The sequence below is a fragment of the Aplidium turbinatum genome, chromosome 1 (assembly GCF_918807975.1).
Source record: "Aplidium turbinatum chromosome 1, kaAplTurb1.1, whole genome shotgun sequence".
Taxonomy (NCBI): Eukaryota; Metazoa; Chordata; class Ascidiacea; order Aplousobranchia; family Polyclinidae; genus Aplidium; species Aplidium turbinatum.
In genome coordinates this window covers 7,557,210-7,577,130 of record NC_137472.1, presented here as the reverse complement: position 1 = coordinate 7,577,130, position 19,921 = coordinate 7,557,210, and the positions used below count along the sequence as shown (strand labels likewise).

Genomic DNA, 19,921 nt, shown 5'->3' with positions numbered 1-19,921 from the left:
AAAAAAGTTTGACTTAGTCGGGCGTCGAACCTTCGATCGCTAGGCGAGGATGATACCACCGAACCAACCGTGCCAACGAGAAATTGTTGCATTCACTCGGTTTTAATCCAAACTTTTACCAACATATGTAAATGAGACAGAAATCTCGTGGGAAAAAATTTTTCGCGACCGGGCCTGCGTCAATGGTTTAAAGCTAGGCTACTGTATTTGAAACTGCCAGGAATAACCTACAAGAGGCTTTGTTAGACCGAGGATAAAGATTAAACTAAACCAACCTATCATCTGAAAGTCGCTTAAATAAATGTTATTAGTCAATGGTGGAGATAAATGGATATCAAAGCATTATGGGCGTAGGAGCCAGGGGTGCAACCGCACCTCCAAACTTTCCAATTAGTCGAAAATTAGGTTAACAACTTTCAGCATGTTGTAAAAACTTCATTGAACTTATTCTTGCTTTTTTGCACAAATGGGAGCAGTGTCGAATTTTTAATCAGGCGTTCTATGCTTAGCCGCAAAAAATATTTGGACGCACTTAGGGAACGTTCAAATATTACGTAACGCTTTTTTTCCGAATTTTTGACCCCCCCCCCTCCCCCATGTAACGCTTTTTTCAATTCCCCCCTCCCCATGTAACGCTTTTTCACTACGAATTCAGCACAAAAAACTACCATTCCGTACTCGAAAGCGTTACGTAACGTTTTGCTTGAACCCCTTCCCCCCCGATGTGACGCTAACGTAACGCTTTGCATAAACCCCCCCCTCCCCCTCGAAGGCGTTACGTAATATTTGAACGTTCCCTTACGCTAATTAACTTAAGTTACATTTGGGCAAGAATTTTTTCGCACTTCTAAAAACTAAGCATCAACAAAGAATGTTTAAGAAAGGCTGTGATTTTTCTCTTTTAGGCTACTACAAATCAAAACTTGCAACATTGATAGGCCTACTGTAATTTTCGAAACAATTTACTGGCTCATCGAATGGAAGGAATTGCGTTGCCGTTAGAGCAGTTGCTCACACCGCTGTATTAAGTGTTGAAGCACTGGCTTAAGATTGTTTCTCGTTCAATGGGTTGGTGTTTCCTTCAGAGATGCTGACTCTGAATACTTTTGTTGAAGTTTTTTAAAATTATAGCTTTCTTTTGTGAACCTTGTTCGCGTCTTTCATTTGTGAACGAACCATCCATTGTTCGCAGACGCGAATTTACGGCTTTACGAAAGTAGTTAACCTCAAACAGCAATCCTCACATAAAAGGAGATAATCCTCCCGATCGAAACCTGGCTATTCACGATGCCTTTGTTCACATGAACTTAGCTTTCCATCGTCGGCTGCATTGCCGAGCGGAATGATGTGAGTGAGAGCCCTGGAACAGCAATCGAAAGGGCGCCGCTTCGACACCGCTCTAGAGCATGCAGCTGTGTCTTTGGCAAGACACTTAAAGGCATGCCTGAAGGTGGACACGAAGATTGGCTTCCTTGCCTTCCGTCCACATAATCTAAATCTTCAACCACCGGGCGTACGCCTGGATACGACAAACAAGCTTTCTCTTCTTTGAGCAACCGCACAGGTTATTACCATCGTCTCTGGTGCTTCCTACCAACCTACAATCAGCTGAGTAGCTGATTGGTTAGCAACATTGGCTTGAAACAACGGGAACACAAATGGTTTTTAAAAAAGTAGCCTATGTATAAGACTAATTTTATCTCTTGCGACAAATGGGCTACTTTTCAGCAGCAGTTGGGCTGAAAATTTTGAAATCATCTGGCAATCTTGCTGAAGAGGCAAGTAATTGAACACGTTAATGGCAAAATTACGTCATCATTGTAGTCAGTGGTACAGAAAAACGTAAGTGACATTTATTGTAACTTATATTTCAAAAACCCTCTAGGAGTCTAGGACATATTGTGTGCATAATAAAAAGTGGTTTTGCAAGCGGTTGTTTGTGGTGCAACATTTATACGAGCAAGATTACAAACGAACTTAATAGCCTACCATCCTCTGCGAGCATTCATGTTCCATCTCGACGGTACTTGACACTAAGAGTTTGGTACAAGTGCTTGAGAAGGACGATGCGAAACTATAAGGTAAGTTACAAAACAGTGCTGCTATAAATACGTTTCAAAGCGTGATGTTGGGTGGATGGAAAGTATTTGTTGGCATTTAAAAAATGATAAATTTAACAGTTCAATGACTTTCTGATAAAAAAGAAACTTAGAAATGGAAAACGCCAACAATAGAGAAAAGTGGAGGAGCCACCGCAGACAACTGGTCGACCCTGATGTTTCCAGATAAAAGATCAGGTTTCTTTGAAGCAAAATGGAAAATGGCTTTCTTTACACCAAAAAGATTAAACTGTAAAAGTAAATCTACAATTATTTTTAACGGGAGGTGTTAGAAGTGGGTTCTACTTGCTTAGTTCTACTTGCTTATCAAAAACATTCTTGTGGCCAATAGTCCTGTCTGAGCCGATGTCTGTTATCACGACGACGCTGTCTCAGCAAGAGTAGGGCATAAATACAAATGATGGATGAACACAAAGGAAGCAAAATCCTACAAACTCGAGCTACAGTAAACTACGGAGTGCAGGTGAAGACCTAGAATCTGTATATGCGACACGTAGGCTGCAAAATTATACCAATCTCACTCCACGGACATTGCGTTGTCGAGAGCTGCAAATTTATCAAAGAATGTTTTGAAGAGTCGCGCGCACTGGTCAGGAGCATAGACCCCACACACTTCTCTGCATGAATGCATGGCCAATTGCGGGGCACCTAGGTCTGCCGTCCTCATCCCGAGTCGGGTGGACAAGATGGGACCTATTGTGGACCCACATCCAGCATCGTTTCGAACCATGACATCCTGCATTGGGACACCAGCGTGGCGAGCAACTTGACGAAGAAGTGTAGCAGTGATGGCAGTTGTGGCATATCGCTGGTTGTTGTTCACCTTGATCACGGGACCACCATGCAAGGATGGACGGAGGTTCTCCTCGTGCTTGTCTGGGTAGTTGGGATGGATTGCATGTGCCATGTCTGCACTCAGCATCATAGACTTTGGAATGCTCTCTTCAAATGCAGTTTGATTCTGACCGTTCGAGCATATCCTCCTCATCACATATTCGGTGATGGAAGATCCTGCTCCTTGAGCACTTGCTGATCCAACTTCTTCATTATCAAACAATGCAACCATCCGGACATTAGGATCGGCATCTAATGATGAATCACAAGATTGAATGAGTCCTTGCAGTCCAGAATAGCAGCTCATGAGATTGTCAAGCCGAGGAGCAAAGATGAACTCTTCTAGTGCTCCTCCTATTGCGCTAGGTTGGTGGTCAGCAAGAAACAAATCAAAATCAACAATCCTTTCCACTGCAACGTCTGCTTCTTTTCCGAGAGCCTGCATGAGAACACTTGGATGCTTGCTTGAGCATGATACAGGATTTTTATCACCAGTTTGATCAACCACAGTGTTCAGTTGCTGCTCAACCTGAGTGGCTATGATGGGGACAAGATGGATTTCTTTGTTTATCGAAAAATTGTCATTCATTAATCTTTGCAAATGGATGGCAAGATGAGGAACTCGCATAATTGGTCGATTGATGTGGACAAGAACCGATTTAACCTTATCAGCATCTTCCACATCAGCAACTAGAAGTCGTCCAGCCACTTTCAAATCGCGATCAAACCAAGTGTTCCAACTTCCCCCTCCGTAACATTCAGTGCCAACCTGGATGAATCCTTGTTTTTCTCTTGCACTCTTCACTTTTACACGGAGACAGGGGCTGTCTGTGTGGGCTCCAATAATCGAAAAACCATTTCCTGCTTGAAATTTTCCTCCAATAGCAAATGCAATGATTGTTGATTGATTTCTGGTAAAAAAATATTTATTCTTCGGTCGGATTGACCAGGAATCCCGTTCTCGAATTTCCACAAACCCAGCTTGGACAAGTCGCTTCCGGCATTCATCCACCACATGATATGGTGATGGAGAAGCATCAACAAACTTTAAAAAGTCATGGGCAACTCTTAGGGAAGAAACTTTAGTAATAGAAGACATTATGTAAACTGTTTATTGACAACCAAATACTGTAACGACCTGTAAAAAAGAAAAAAGTTAAAATACAATATATATACAGTAAATACACAGTTACACACTAATCTATAAGAGAAATTCTAGGGTGCTTCTAGCAACTACAAAAACTCAAGAGTGTTTGTTACATCTATTTGGTTGAAGTGTTACATCACACCCAGTTTACATGCTCTAATAGTTTGCATGCAATTTTGAACTTTTTTCTATTTTGTGGAGTCCTTCACCAGTCATTAAACTAACCAAAACTTCTTTAAAAATGATTCAGTGAAAATTTACCTTCCACCATTAAGGTTAGAATGTTGCATAATGGACTTGAGAAACTTTACTTAGCTTATAGGGAATTAAAAAAAAATGTTGATGATTATACTATGATATGTATAAAAGATTCCAATACAATAACAAAACTTTAAAAAGTTGATCTACAACACTGCCAAGTAGCCATAGTACTGCTTCTTGGATATGAGCTACTGTATGCCAATCAGAGGTGGGCATCTGCTACTTTAAAAGTAGCACGCTACCCACTACTTGGGCTAATGTAAAGTGCGTTACCGCTACCAATAGATAAAGTAGCGCCCCACTCGGGCGAAAGTAGTGCATGCTACCGCTAAAAGTCTTTTCTGTAGGCCCGAAGATTGAGGAATTGTGAAATAGGAAGTTTTCGATTACAAGTAGGCCGCATGGAAATGCTGTATTTCTAGCTATATTAAATGACAACGGACAAGACAATTTTTTATTAATTATTTTCTCATTTCTTTCTTTTAGCACCTCAAAGGAGAAAATTTTCTCACAGGTGTTTCCGCCCTGTCAGCTTTATGTTCTACTAAGTGTGTTGCAGAGATGATCGGAGTTTGGATTTGCAGGCTCCGCATCCGCTCCACCTCCGAGCTAAACTCACTTCACATCCACTCTGCATCCTGCTGTTTGCGGTAAAATGTATCTCTACATCCAGTGCTTATCAATATATATATTAGAGAATCATTATCAGTTAATCGTATCGATTTAGTGTCATATGCAATTGCAAATGCTATTAATTATAACATAACTTAGATGCATGAAGGGAATTATTGATGTCGAGAGCAGGAAAAATCTGTCTGCTGTCGCACTGCAAATTAGTAACTTAAAAGCACTTATTATCCACCTTTGATAGCTCATCTGATTTCTTGTACTTTAGATAGACTTGCTGAAGTACTTCTCTGTTGCTCCTTTTATTCTGATATATGCACATGATGCATATGCTTCCTATCTTTTAACACCTTATTCATATAACCTATCACATTTCACACTAACATTGCTGTCATCTGAAACATCACTATGCTACACAAGAATCACTCTTTTAATTAGCCACATGTAAATTATTGCCACTAATCTATAATAGCCTACCTAAAAGCCTTTAGTCAACCTGATTGTCTGTAAAAAATAATGAAAGCATTGCCTTTGATTGGAATAATAAAACTGAAACCTTTCACCCAAGCAAGTATGGGAACTTGTGCCACTTTTGCAGAGTATGCATATACAACTTGCATAATGCATATGTTTCAACCATGTACTGTTCCTGTTTGTGGCATACAAACCATTGAAAAAAAAAATGCAAAAAAGAATAACAGAATAATTACAAAAAGCGATTATAAAGCCCATACCAGTTCATTATTTTTTTAAATGAATACCTTACAGCTGGAAGACATATGTACACTAGAAATAAAAAGCACATGTTCACTGTTCCAAGTGGCTGCTGACTAGATGACCGCTTGGTCTTTTCGCAGTCTCCTCGTCATATGACACACAGCAGATTATTGCATATTTTGTATTCTTTTCATGTTTGTGTTTGTGACAAATAAATAAACTGACTGACAAGTCTGCATGAACCTACCCTACTGTACATTGTTCTTCACTCATCCACAACACCAGATATCAATCAAACAATAATTATTTTGTCAATCGCACTAATACAGAATTTGGCAAACAATCCATACAAGTATTTGGACCAGTGGTGTGGTCAGAAGTTCCAAGCAATCTCAAAAAGTTATGTTTTTATAATTTCAAAAAACATAGCAAGGCATCAGCTTTGCAAAGTCATGATACTTCATAAGTGGGTCTTCATTTGACCTAAGCATATTCTAATACTCCACAATGTCTATTGTCATGGCTGTCCACTGTCCAATAGTGTCCATCTGTGATTTTCATCCTTAATGTTCGTTGAAAAATCTCGTATACAATTCTATGAAGCTGACAATTAATTGTAAGTCTTGAAGAATTAGTCTTGTTTGTGTTTTCTTTTTTGATTGTAACCAATTTAGTTAAATTGTTGATCAGTTTCATAACTGAAACTATTCTTTCCAGGGTGGCAACTGACTAGTAGACCTTATGGTCGTTTTGTTGTCTCCCTATCAATAAAAAAACCTAAACATTGTATGTATGATTGTTTTATGTTACTTTTGAGTTTTGTTTTTTGATAAGTAAACAATTGATTAATTGAGTTAACACTTGTATTATAACTTATCATGAGTTGCAAACTTTGCAATTTGCATCAATGATAAACACAGAATTTGGCAAAAAGTCCATGCATGTATTGGGACCAATGCTCTGATCAGAGGTTCCAAGTAGGCTAAAAAACTTATCATTTCATTGTTTTAAAAAAGAGATCAAAACGTTAGTTTTACAAAGCTACAGTGCATCGTAAGTGATATGTTATGGAAACCAACTTGTCAGTTTCTCCGAAAACTTGATTATTCTCTGCTTGCTTCATGAAATTTTGTGTTTAGGCCTACGTTGTCATCATTATGTTTTTTTTTTTTGCGTATGTTGTTGTTGAAGCGCGGGAACGTTTCAATTATTCTATTTTTTCTCTTGTAAGCTTATTTTGGGCAACACTAAAAGGCGGAAATGCGGAAACGCGAAAATAAGCCGAAATAACTCTAGAATTAAAACAATCATAGCATATATTTAATGATCTCACAATTGCTTCTAAATAATATCTTTCAATGATATTTCAACATAAGAAAATGTTGGGCATTGAGTTGTGGCTAAAAATCGCATTTCCGCCTTTTTCCTGTTTAAATAAATTCCTTTCAATTTTCGAAATTACACTTCAATAACTGTGGAATTAAAACAATCAAAGTATTTAATGACCTCAAAAATGCTTCTAAACAATATCTTTCAATGATATTTCAACATAAAAGTGGGTTCGGTGGTGAGTTGTTGTTAAAAATCGCATTTCCGCCTTTTTCCATGTTGCAACATTTCATTCTTTCATGATGAAGTTATCGCTATATTAAACAATACGGACGCCAAGATCGTATTTCCGCGTTTTCTACATCGGCATTAAATCGCTACTTCTGCGGACAATACGCCATTTCACGCCCGGCTTATTTCCGCATTTCCGCCTTTTAGTGTTGCCCGCTTATTTTAAATGGCAAAATCGTAATTTCCGTAGGGTGGCAATTGACTAGTAGACCGTATGGTCGTCTCCCTTTCGGTATGGAAACTTGTGTAACTTTTGCATTGTGTATATTGCATATTTCAAACATGTACCTGTTACTGACAAATAAAACATTGATTGAATGATCGAAATAGAAGCGTTGCCAGATGAGACAATAATGTTCAAAAAAAAATGTGTTGCCAGATGAACAAATGTGATTTTTAAAACAACATTTTTTACAGTTTTTTTAATAACCTCAGATTTTTCTGCACGGTACACAAGCGGCGCGTTTGACAATACTAGAGAGAAATAATCAACATATCTGCACCCACTCAGGTTTAAAGACAAAAATTCAGAGCTCCTGCTCTGCTCCGGTTGAAAAGAGCCAAACTCCTGCTCTTTTTAGGCTACTTCAGAAATCCTGCTCCTGCTCATCTCTGATGTGTAGCTGGTACTCGTTTCGCGCTGACGCTGATGTCGTCAATTTATTTCATTGACACGTAGACCAGTAGCGTAGCCAGGAATTTTGAAAGGGGGGGTTTTAGCCACTCAGCGGCGAGGGGTCTGGGGGGCCTCCCCCAGAAAATTTTGAAAAATTACTTTGAATTTGGTGCATTCTGAGAGCATTTTCAACAAAAATGTGGGTACGAACATTCCTGTAAAATGGTGCTGTCCGGTAGCATAGCAAAAGGATAAGATCATGTTTTCTTGGGCATTTTTCGGAAATAAAGCTAAGTTTCTGTGTTTTCTTGTTGCTAATTCCTGGCTGAGATGTTTGAATGTTTGGTATTGGCAAAACTCGCTCTTTTAATGCAATTTTGTTTAGAATTAGACAATTTTTTTAGACTGAAAGCATCATTCTCAATATCGTGACGTCACACGCGTGCCAAAAGGGGGGGTTGAAACTTGAAACCCCCAAACCCCCCCCCCCCCCCCCTTGGCTACGCCACTGACGTAGGCTATAACACTGAAGCTAGGGAATATACTTCGATGACGTGGGCTTGATTCCCACTCATGTCATAACTTTTTTTTTTACTGTAATTACTAAACAAAGTTCAAAGTAGAACAACTCCCCGCGTGAATGCTAGATGGGTGACAGTTGGGCGATAGTCACTTAAACATACGTTTTGATTGGCTGGCGGTGTCTTACTGGTCTTAAGGGGAATTGTCATGTTTAAGTGGCTACCGTACCTTTGTTGCCAGAAGTCAAACAAGTTTTCCTCACCGCTTGAAATTCTTCAAATGCAATGACGTTTTGCAGCTCGTTTACATCGCATGCTATCTTCACTTTGCTTTCTACAGATGCTCTTCTGGCAATTGTTTGGTAGCTTTTTAAATTTAAGTCTTTGTTTACGAAGATGCAGTTGCTCCCTTGTGATAAACAATACGTAGGCTATAGTAGCCTATCGATATAGGCTATAATTTTGAGCAAAAGTCTACAAATACATTTGGAAAAACGTTTCTAGCTCTTTGATAGTCGTCACCCCAATAACATGTTTATACTTTATTTATTCACCACGGAAGTCAACATCCACATCAGTTAGCTGGGGTGTGCGCTTTTTTTAATTTAAAACGGCTCTCAAATTAGATAAGCTACGGCAGTGGCGTAGCCAAGGGGGGGGGGGGGGGGTTACAACCCCCCCTTTGGCACGCGTGTGACGTCACGATATTGAGAATGATGCTTTCAGTCTAAAACAAATTGCCTAATTTACAACAAAACTGCATTAAAAGAGCGAGTTTTGCCAATACCAAACATCTCAGCCAGGAATTAGCAACAAGAAAACACAGAGACTTAGCTTTGTTTCCGAAAAATGCCGAATAAACATGATCTTATCCTTTTGCTATGCCACGGACAGCACCATTTACAGGAATATTCATACCCACATTTTTGTTGAAAATGCTCTCAGAATGCACCAAATTCAAAGTAACTTTTCAAAATTTTCTGGGTGAGGCCCCCAGACCTCCCGCCGCTGGGTTGTCAACCCCCCCCCCCCTTTCAAAATTCCTGGCTACGCTACTGAGCTACGGTATCGTTCAACTTCCTCATGTTTATTTACAATCTCCTCATTTTGGCTTGTTCTAGCAGCTACATTCTAGCCTAACGTGCAATCTCATGAAGACTTGTATTTTTGCTCTCAGTAGGATTTATATATCAATTAAAAACACTTGCCCTTGCAGGGACGGATTTAACTGATGGGGGGCCGGGGCACTTTTAAATCAGGGGACCCCCGTGCAAAAAAATTTTTCGCGCCGTAGGTGCGAAAGCCCACCTCTACGTCTACCGTACCATTAAACCACCACTGCACAGCATTTTGCAGAAACTTCAAAGGCAGAAAAAATAGACAATAATAACACAAAAAAAAATTGTCTAAGTAGGGGGCCCTTCAAAAGTCGTGATCCGGGGACCCAGGGCACCTGCACCCTCTGCCCCCCTAAATCCGGGCCTGTGCCCTTGTAATCTTGACACATCTTAGTGTTGTTGTTGTACCACTTGATCGAGATGTTTCACGTTGCACGGGGATTACTTTGTCTGGCGTGTCTCATTTTGTAACTACATTTATTCGAATGGCTTTTAACAAGAAATTAAATTCCAAAACTACTGAATTGTAACCGTCATAAACAGCATAGTTGTCTCAGCCAGGTTGTCATGTAAAGAAGCAATGCAACAAATAACTGTTTAGTGTTTATTTTATTAAACATCTTGCTATCATTTTAAACGTAGGCCTACTTTCTGATACCGATACCGCGGTAGGCCTACCTGATATTTGTCACACTGAGAACACGGAAAGCAGTTAACTGACTTAACTCGATAACTGATAGGCTATAGCATTTCCCTGCTTTCTGTCTGTTGTAAAATATAGCTTTGAAGGAGCAGCTAGACTTTCCGTATGATGATGCTAGTATTTTTTGGCCCTTTGTCCAAGAGCGCCACGACGCGTATATACTTTGGAATAATAGCCGTCTCTAGTTTACATTATTCATGATTCGAAGAATAATGTAGAACACAATCTTTGTTCTGGATCATGGTAATGTAAAGCAAATGAATACACAATGAAACAACTGTAGGTGGATTTGCAGGACTTTAACTTGAAATAAAACTTACTGGGCATTGACTTTATATTAGGAATTATTTGTGGTTCTTGCCTTCTTGCCCATAAATCACGTTTGTTATTTCAAGAAAAAGGGTAACGAAAACGTATTAGTCTTATGGTTTAATGTGAGAACCTTATCTCATTCTCAAAGCTCAATATAAGTATGGGACTTGCACTTTATTGGTCTTATACAAAAATTAACTAAATATTCAGACCTGTTGCTAATAAGTCGTGCTTATTATGTTTACAGCAGGTCCGTCACTGTTTAGTTGAAAATGCAGCTGAGCTAAATTGTTATCAGTGTACCGGCACTTGAAGTCTTCTGAAAAATCGCAATATTTGTGATAATATTGGTTACAAAAGAGAAAGCTTAGGGTATATCAATGATTAGTATATCGGAGCTGTGTGCGGCCTGCAATGTTATATGGTAGCGAGACATGGGTATTGAGAGAGAGTGAACTGGCAATCCTGAGAAGAACGGAAAGGTCAATGGTGAGAGCAATGTGTGGGGTGAAAACGAGAAGGGAAAAAAGGACTGAAGAATTGTTGGATATGCTAGAGATGAGAGAGACCATAGACCAACTGGCAAGGGCAAATGGAGTAAGATGGTATGGACATGTGATAAGGAGGGAGGAAGGAAGTTTTCTTAGAAAGGCACTAGATCTAAAGGTGGATGGGAAGAGGAAACGCGGTCGTCCAAGAAGAACGTGGAAACAACAAGTGAAGGATGAGTTTAAAAAAGTCGGACTGAAGGAGGAAGATGCAAGGGACAGGGTGAAATGGAGAAAAGGGATTAAGACAATTGCTGCGCAGAAACAATCGGCCACCCCCACTAGTGGGGAACAAACCGACGATGGATTACGATGATGATGAGCCTACCTACTTACTGTAGCCTCTATCAACTTTTTACAATGTAGCCTACCTCATCATATCTGCTAAATTTTATTATGGTTTACTGAAAGAGCCTATGAAATCAAGATTAGGCTACTGCATGGGTCGTTGGTTAATTGGTTTATTATTTACTATGTACATTGTACAACCTTAAACCAATTCTTTGTTTGGGTGTCAGAACAACGGGATAGCTGTTCCTTGCTAATTGATGGGGATACGTGTCATCACCCAATTCGAGAGAACGCCCCTATGTGGGGTACGAAGATTATAAATGGTTGACCTAGTTGTGTATTAAAAAAATAACGTCACAAAAATGTAAAAAGAACAATGAACAAATTCTTTGTGACTTCAAATGAAATGGCGCTTCTCCAATGCTCACGCAACAATGAACTATCGGCATTATTCATTAAGTCTAGTATGGCGACAGTTACCAAGTGTTGTGCCGTTGATTTTGAAGTCGCAATAAACAATAAATAATTCCAAGCTTTTGAACGCTCACAAACGATAACGTCATAGCTTTGGATGGCAGACGTCAACAATCAAGAAATGTTACAAAACAATCGAAGAGTTCAACTAAAACGCTACATGTTGTTGGCGGATGAATACGAGTAAAACGAAACCAAAAGCTATAAATAAAAAAGCTAGAACATAATGTCGAAAATAGTTTTGAGAACTCAAAATGACTTTGTGGCCAAATAGTGTTCGTCATGGCAATGGCTACTGCGCATCTTCACAATTGCCCAACAACTTTTTTGTTGCTGTCAATCCACAAATGATCAAATGATGACATGATAACCGAATCTACACACGCAAGATGAGCTTCTATTTCATCACAATGACACGTTTGCGTCCTTGATTCAGCTGGGCATGGCTTGAAAAACCTCCAAAGTGGTAATAATGATAAGCGTGGATCGTGAGGAAACTTTTAATTGTCTTTGGTCTTAAAGCTCACGGTTTAAATAAATAATAATCACCTTGTAATGGAAGTAAAAGCTTACTTGTGTCAAGGGTTACGAATCCCGTTGATTATCGAATACTGAGTGAAACGCAACAAATTTTTAATTTAGTTCTTCACCGGGTATCAAAACTCGTTTGAGAAATTCAGGCACTCATGAATTGTCCGTCAGTGGGCGCTCAAGCGCTATATTAAGGGCACAGGCTCTCGACTCTCTTCGCATCCATGCCTAGTTGTGGTGGAGTTTTCGTCACACGGTAACGTGACGTCATTACCGGTGAGGTGTCAGTTGCACACGGAAACTGTCTCGATGCGTTTGCAGGTCTCACATTTGACAAAGCAGCACCAGTGAAATCTGCAGTTGCAGTGTTCAACAATCTTCAGTTTGAGTTTTCTAAAGCCTCGGCTGCAGCATAAATGTTCACAGGAATTGGAAGCGTTTTGTCCCGCGGAATTGTCGCAATATCGACCGATCGTGCCTGGAATCCCTAGGCTTGGGTTGGCGTTGCAGTAGGACGGTGATCGATCCAAGTAAATCAAGTCATCGTACTGGAAAGGATTTCTTTCTGCTGTTTGACTATGATGCACCTCATTACTGAAAAAAACAAATATGACGTCATAATCGGGAAGTAACCCTGGGGGGTAAAAGTGCATTGTGTTTAAGATGCTTTAAATATTACTATCGGCAGCAAAATTAAAAACCACAATCACATATTCTACTTTTTGTTGTTGGTGCAGTCTAGAGATATCCATCGGCCTATTGTGTTTTCTGATAGTAACTTTACTTCCACGGTATAATGATTCTGGTTGAACCCTCATTGACTCCCCTTTGGGAGAGAGAGCTTATGTAATTCCTGTGAAACTATTCATGGGGAGAGCGACAAATTGACTCTGCACTCGCCAAACATAAAACAAGGAATAACATCCTCATGTGTTTATTCGCTGAGTCTGACCGATTTGCCCTGGCAGGACCAATCCAGTAATTTAACATAACCACCGGTTGACGTCACAAATAATCGAACCATTGACAAATGTCAATCAAAATCAAAGTCGAAATCTATCGCGAGGGTCGCGACTCTTAATTCGCCCGAAACAAAAATCTGAAAACAATCTCCTTCAGCACAGCTGGTCTTGTATGGAAATAAATCGGCAACAGACGCTTTGTCGATTCGACGTTGGACAATGTTAGTTCAACGTTATAAAAAGATTAATATCAGTTAGCAAACTGGAAGCGTATTTATACCATTAGATATAAACCGGTACAATTTATCTTAATTCGGCAAAAATCGCGTAAAGCTCGCGAGAAGCAAACGACTAAATGATCACTACTTGAAGACCCTAAACAGGTTTTCACTGTTTACTCAAAGTCGGTGTTTCCCACTTGAGTAATGGAACTAAAATGTAAATTATTTTCAAGTTAACAAAATGGAGAAAATCCGAAGTCTTGCTCAGGCACAATTACAAGTATTGTGATCTCAACAACTGTAGCCTACTCATGAAATGTCGCGATGATTTGACAGAGCGCGATGTTGTTGGAAGTTCTGCATTAATCATTGGCATTCATCTGGTTCTACCCAGCCATGGCATTTTTGATAAAAATTCCTCTCGACAATTTTGTTAAAAGACATGACGATTGAATCTTTTAAACATAGAAATTGTTTATTCGATGAAATCCGGTTTGAAAAATTAGGTCCCATGAGGATTGAGTATAGGCTGCAAGATCCCTGTTTGTCTTCAGTTTTAATTTGTATCGCTTCTTCCCAGCCAGCAAACCAGACCTTATGTATTGATTCAATGCCTGCAGACATTGAGTCAAAAAAGAGTTGCTTGGTCTGCTGGTTTATATTTTTCTTGGTCTCTATGCCTACTTCTAATCAGCGTAATTTATCGTTGTATTCATGTAGCAGTAGAAACATGTCGCAACTACATACCTCTCTTCTACAGCGTCCACTCGGACCGCGCTGTTGTACTTTTGCTTTATGACGTCACCAACGGCGCGAAAATCGGGAGTATGCTCCCAGCAAGTCTTCTGACTGCACGATCCTGATGTCCCGTGGCAGCGACAGTTCTTCTTCATGTTTTTTGCCACAATCTGATCACAATGATTTGTTAAAGAAAATTTTAAAGTTTTCATATAGAAACATATAACGGAGTTTAGACAATAATCAATGAATAATTTGGTAAATTCGTAAACAATTTACAGTACTTGAAATAGAAATTTACCGTTCTTTTTTTATGATACGGTTATTCATTTCACCTAAAAGCAAGGTGCTCTGCACAAGATTTGGCCGAGTTCACGATAGAACAAGAGGTTGAGTGATGCTCTGGGCTTCGGCCGTGTGACACACGATGAAGATTTCAGCGATCTAGTTACATTGCTCTCCCATATTGACCGAAATTATAACATAACGCCAACGCGTCGAGTGGCTTGTCTTCCTTATTACGACACAAGGCTACACCGATCTTTTCATTTTGCCACAAAAGCTTGTTTGCAGCAGAGCAGAAATAGCCAGCTCACTGTAATTCCAAACTGACAGTCAATTGTTGTCGAAAGTATGGTGAAATATAAAAAGGACAAAAAAAGGAAAACAATGTTTGCAAAGCAAGATCATGTGTGCTTTGGACAAGAATCGAACTCGAAACTTTTTTGATTTGGAAATACGCTAACACTGCGCTACGCAACTTTAATCACTTACCAGCCTCCCTACTCTATTGTTGTGTGATCGCGTTCTGGACACGAGATCTCTCTCTTTTGAGGAGTCGAGGAACTTGACGGCAAACTCCATCCCATAATTAATGTTGTGGTTGCATCCGGCTCGCTCGAATGTTTGCACGGGCTGTGGATTTACCATCGGGCTCACGTCCTCGCTGATTTGTTGCTGGAGATGAAATCATAGTCAAGTACTGCTCGAGTGCTCAGTTTCGTCACTTTTTCGAATGATTGTTCTTGTATACAAAACTTATTTAGATTATGACGTCATAAAAGATGCAGCAATGTACATTTTTTATTGTAGCACATCGTATTCACAACAATAGTTGTTCGTAAGGTATATCCTGCAAGAACTGCAATGGGCATGCTTAGATGGAAATGTGAAAGAAGTACCTGAATCATTTTACCTATTTTTACTGTTTACCTGAAACATTTTCCTCTGACTTGCCGTTAGGTGGCGGTGCACTTGGGACTGAGGGCACTCACATTCTTTGATCTTTCCCAAGCTGCACGCATGTGCCACTTGGTGGGCCACCCCTGCAGAAGCGATCGCGAAAGAAAAAGCACTTTCTTTGTTTCCTGAAATCACAAAATGTCAAATATTATTGGTGGGACGCAGATAGATGATGAGACCTTAGGTCCCTTTGCCTCTTCCAGGTGTTTTTGCAAAATAAAAAAATCTTATTAAACCGTATAACCACGATGCATTTGGATTGGTTTAAATCGAACGTATTAATCTTGAAAATTCATGCCCCCTCCGTTGAAGGCACTTGTGAAATTTATCAAAAAGCCATTTCACCTTAGCAACGCGGTGACCCATCTCTATGTGATTTATGTTAATGACGCCATTGACGCCATAAAGAAAGCTCGATGCGTGTCAGTCCGAGTGACGCTGATGCATTTGCAACATTGGGATAAGGTGTTTCTTTCCGGCGGGTACATAACGCGAATTTGTCGACGCTAATTAGCGACCAGCTTTCGCTAACGAGCTCTCATTTATCACGATTAAGCTTTATAAACAACAAAGATGGAGGCTTGATGAAAATTATTTTCAGCTCAGTAGTTGCAATTTTATTGCAAAAAAAGAAGGAGTCGTATGTCAAATTCTATGTGGTCTCTGGTCAGTGATTGGAGTGTGGAGGACTTTAAAATCTCTTGTTATTTCCTCAATGGATTAACTTTGGATTTTACATCGTGATTGAGCAACAAGCAATTACCTCTCATAATGCCAGGGATTGTTGGCTATTACCTCATAATCATCTTTTTGTTTATTTTACACTAGCCAGTGGATGATACTGTGACGCAATCAGTGATCCAGTCTATCGAAAGCTGATTGCAAATTGACAAGGAAATATCAACAAAATGTCTAAAACTTCCACAATAAAACAGATTGGATCTCTTCCAGAGGCTAATACAACGTCATCGTGGAACAAAGTATCTTTTCCAAGCGAACACTTCTACAAGTCTTTACGTTTCGTCGCTTCTACCTCTTTGTAAACCTCTGCTATGTTTGGCAAGTAACTAACTGAACTTGAATGTTTAGTTTGTTTTTGTTAAGCTAACAGAGTAGGCGTCTTCTGTTAAACAAACAGAACCGCACCTTTAAAATGCAGGATTTTTAAACGAAGTCAGGTCATCAAAGATTGACGCGAATTCTAAATCCGAAGTAAAACCACCCAGCTAATAAAACTTATCTTTTTTACATTGATTCAAGATCTGCAGACGGCAATGGTTTTGTTGTAAGAGTGTTCGGAAAGGCGTTCGTCGCTATGTTTAGCGGCTTGTGCTTCGAAGGGCGCGATAGTAACATGATTTGTTAGAAGCAAGTTGTAGAACAACGCTTCATCTTTTTCCAAACTATCCACTATGACGGTGCAATTCCTGGGCAAAGATAAAGACAGGCAAGCTCACCTTCAGCGTTGGTAAGGAAAGCGCTGGAGTGGGGATTCTTGTTCTTTGTTTCTAGCGCGCTACAGTTCCATCTCGCATCTTTGAATTGCTCTTTGCACTCATGGATAGCGATCTGCATGCCCTGTATGACGTCACAACGAGTTTAATTAGTTTGCATCAAATAGTGACACCCAAATATATCTAACTAGATCATGTATTGGGATGTGAAACAAAGCATAAATTGCGCGAAAGCACTATGATGACATAATCACATGGAAACAACCACATCAACGATAAGTTTGGGTGAATGAGATGAAACGCAAACGTAAATTAACAAACCCATGTAAAAATAGTTTCGTTTTTCAATGGGGCCTCAAGACGTGGTAGAGTGAAAGCAATATGAAAGTTGATCAGAACACTTGAGCACAAAATATAGAATCTTGAAATATGTCATTGTGACCAAACAAGAACGACAATCAGCGAACAAATTGAACCCAATATGACGTTTATGACGCAACCTAGCATGCTTATGGTGCAACTTCTACTTATCGATGCTACCAGGCTCATTTGATCTTCATCATGTACAGTGTGGACTGTGGTAAGATTGGTGCAGTGACGTTATAAAATTGGTAGATCCACAAGATCCAAGCCTCAAAGAGACGACTTAAAACGGACGTAAAATAGAGTGACAGCTTGTCAGAACAGATTATGAAATATCACAGGGTGTTGCTACGGTAACATATTCAAGGCGCCAACAACTTTCTTTCTGTTTTGGCGAGCGTCAAGCAAAAAAGATTGAAAAGTACTGAATTCTACCTGAATAGCGGAAGCGACTGAATGGGGGTTTTGGCCGCATAACCTTGCTTGCCCCACAGTTAGGCCGGGAGTGTTTCCACACACAGTCTTCGAATTTATGATGCGCTCCTGGAGGCCTCTCTGGTGGGGTGCGCTGGAGACTATAGTTCTAAAAACAAAAAATAGCTCTTTGTTTTCGAGAGAATTCATTGTTGGGTTTGTGTGCATCAATCTAGGTCACACATCGCAACTCAATTATCACGTCAGCTCTGCATCTGTTGCCTCCCCTGTTGGCGAAGGATTATCAGCGAATTTTATCACCTTGTGTCTATGACGTAACAATGAAGCTCAGCGCAAGTTGAAAGCATCTGTTTCAGCTAACTTCACTTTATGAAGGAAGCCAGTTAGTTTCATGATTTATGGCAACATGTTAAGAGCAGAAACAATTTAAAACATAGCAAGATATTCTCCTCACTCAAAACAATTCTGTTTGTTGAGCAAGAGTTAGCTTTGTCGACGCAATAAACAACACGTTTATCTCGGGGATCTCATTACACGCGCGGTTTGCTCTATCACCTGCACCGCACGAACCCTATTGTTGCAAACATTGTTTAGATATCGAATAAATTCCATTAAAATGCATCTAGGGAACTCAAAGCAAATATCAGTGGTAATTCTTAAGATCAAGTAAATGATATTTGCCAAAGAATATCAAGACAAATAAATAGCTGTTTCGACCTTTGATACCAATGTGCAATGTTTCGACTCCTTGGATGTGGATTGCCAGAGGGTAATTTGCCTCTGAGGTTGAATGGGTATTGTAAACAGATGGAAATACATTTATTGAGTTCCATTAAGATTCTATTTGAATAAGGCACTAATAATGCTCTACAGTAGTAGAGCGAAATTCATATGCCATAAATAGGGATCTGCTGATTCTCCGTGGATTTTTAATAAAAAATACTGAACTCAGATAGAAATATTTTGGATTAATACAAAGACATAAACAAATGAGCTCTTAACTTATTTCACTTTCAATGAACATTTGCTACAAAACAACAAACGGTCGTCATATCATGGCAGATAGTTCTTCACTTTTTTTCATTGTTTTTACACCAAACCATTATGTTCCTTGAAGCGACTTAGAATATTCATTATCAAATACATCTGTCACGGCTGCTTTTAGAAACAATTCAACCTTGATAACTTGTAAATCTTTTTTCCTGCTAACAAAGTCAAATGTAAGAGCAAAATGGTTGGAACGCCTGGTAAATCTAATCAAAAAATAAAGAGCGCAAAATGTAGATACCAAACTCATGTTCAGCAAACAAACGTTTCGAAAACTATACTGTCTCCATCTTCATCGAAACGTTTGTTTGCTGAACATGAGTTTGATATCTACATTTTTGGGCTTTTTATTTTTTGATTAAAGTCAAGTTTCAACGAAATTCTATAACAGTCTATTCAATTTCTACGACTAATCATGATTCAAACAACTCACTTTATAAGCGATATGAGAACGATTATGACATAACTCCAAATGTCCATGTTAAATCCAAAGTTGAAAATAATCCAAAGTTGAAGCTTTCTTCTCGGTTGTCTAACATCCAATGAATAAGCAATTGTAAGCAAAGCTCTATATATACGAAGCATTTAATTGTCACCTGGTAAATAATCCCAAGATTTATTTCGTTTTACTAAGCTCTGAAACAACGATGACGAAATAACGCGGGTAAGCTCGCTTCAGTGTGGTGTCTATCATCTGCCAGCAATTGTGACGTAACCAAGGGTGTGTATTATCTCTAATTAAACCGGCGCCAACGAAGCGTGTCAGAGTTTGTAAATTGATGCACAGCAGCAATTAAGCACTCGCCCACTGATGACGGCAAATCATGGACGAGACTGTTTTGTGGCATCAGAAATAAGCGCAACCGATAAATTTCCATCGACAGGTGCCCGATGACAATAGGGCACGCGCGTTGACGCGCTTATTAGTCTTGTTATTGTTGGGTTGCTGTAAACAAGAACGTGGCAATAATTGGAGATATTTGCTTTTGCTGCCAAAAAATAATTTAATCCCATTGATT

The 19,921-nt window shown here is 39.5% G+C and overlaps 2 protein-coding genes across 2 annotated transcripts; both read right to left on the bottom strand.

Annotated features, from left to right (window-relative positions):
* Positions 1–1,788: 1,788 nt before the first annotated feature.
* On the bottom strand, positions 1,789–4,087 carry LOC145784452 (aspartyl aminopeptidase-like). The gene has a single exon (XM_082596271.1). The coding sequence runs from the start codon at positions 4,051–4,053 to the stop codon at positions 2,638–2,640; it is 1,416 nt and encodes a 471-aa protein (XP_082452397.1). The 5' UTR covers positions 4,054–4,087; the 3' UTR covers positions 1,789–2,637.
* A 7,554-nt stretch (positions 4,088–11,641) lies between these two features.
* Positions 11,642–19,423, bottom strand: LOC145777401 (protein Wnt-10a-like). Its single transcript, XM_082588774.1, has 7 exons — positions 19,336–19,423; positions 17,856–18,003; positions 17,061–17,181; positions 15,574–15,728; positions 15,136–15,318; positions 14,371–14,531; positions 11,642–13,034 (listed from the first exon to the last, which is right to left on the bottom strand). Exons 1-7 carry the CDS (start codon positions 19,380–19,382, stop codon positions 12,725–12,727), a joined length of 1,125 nt encoding a protein of 374 aa, XP_082444900.1. The 5' UTR covers positions 19,383–19,423; the 3' UTR covers positions 11,642–12,724.
* Between the last annotated feature and the right edge of the window lie 498 nt (positions 19,424–19,921).

What these genes read in the sequence shown, in the direction of transcription:
- LOC145777401 (XM_082588774.1), bottom strand. Translation starts at nt 19,382, where the DNA reads ATGGACATTTGGAGTTATGTCATAATCGTTCTCATATCGCTTATAAA. An exon ending in TTTCCTTACCAACGCTGAAG is followed by an intron (nt 15,729 to 17,060) that starts GTGAGCTTGCCT and finishes TTGTGATTTCAG; the next exon opens with GAAACAAAGAAAGTGCTTTT. An exon ending in ACAATAGAGTAGGGAGGCTG is followed by an intron (nt 14,532 to 15,135) that starts GTAAGTGATTAA and finishes CATTGTGATCAG; the next exon opens with ATTGTGGCAAAAAACATGAA.
- LOC145784452 (XM_082596271.1), bottom strand. Translation starts at nt 4,053, where the DNA reads ATGTCTTCTATTACTAAAGTTTCTTCCCTAAGAGTTGCCCATGACTTT.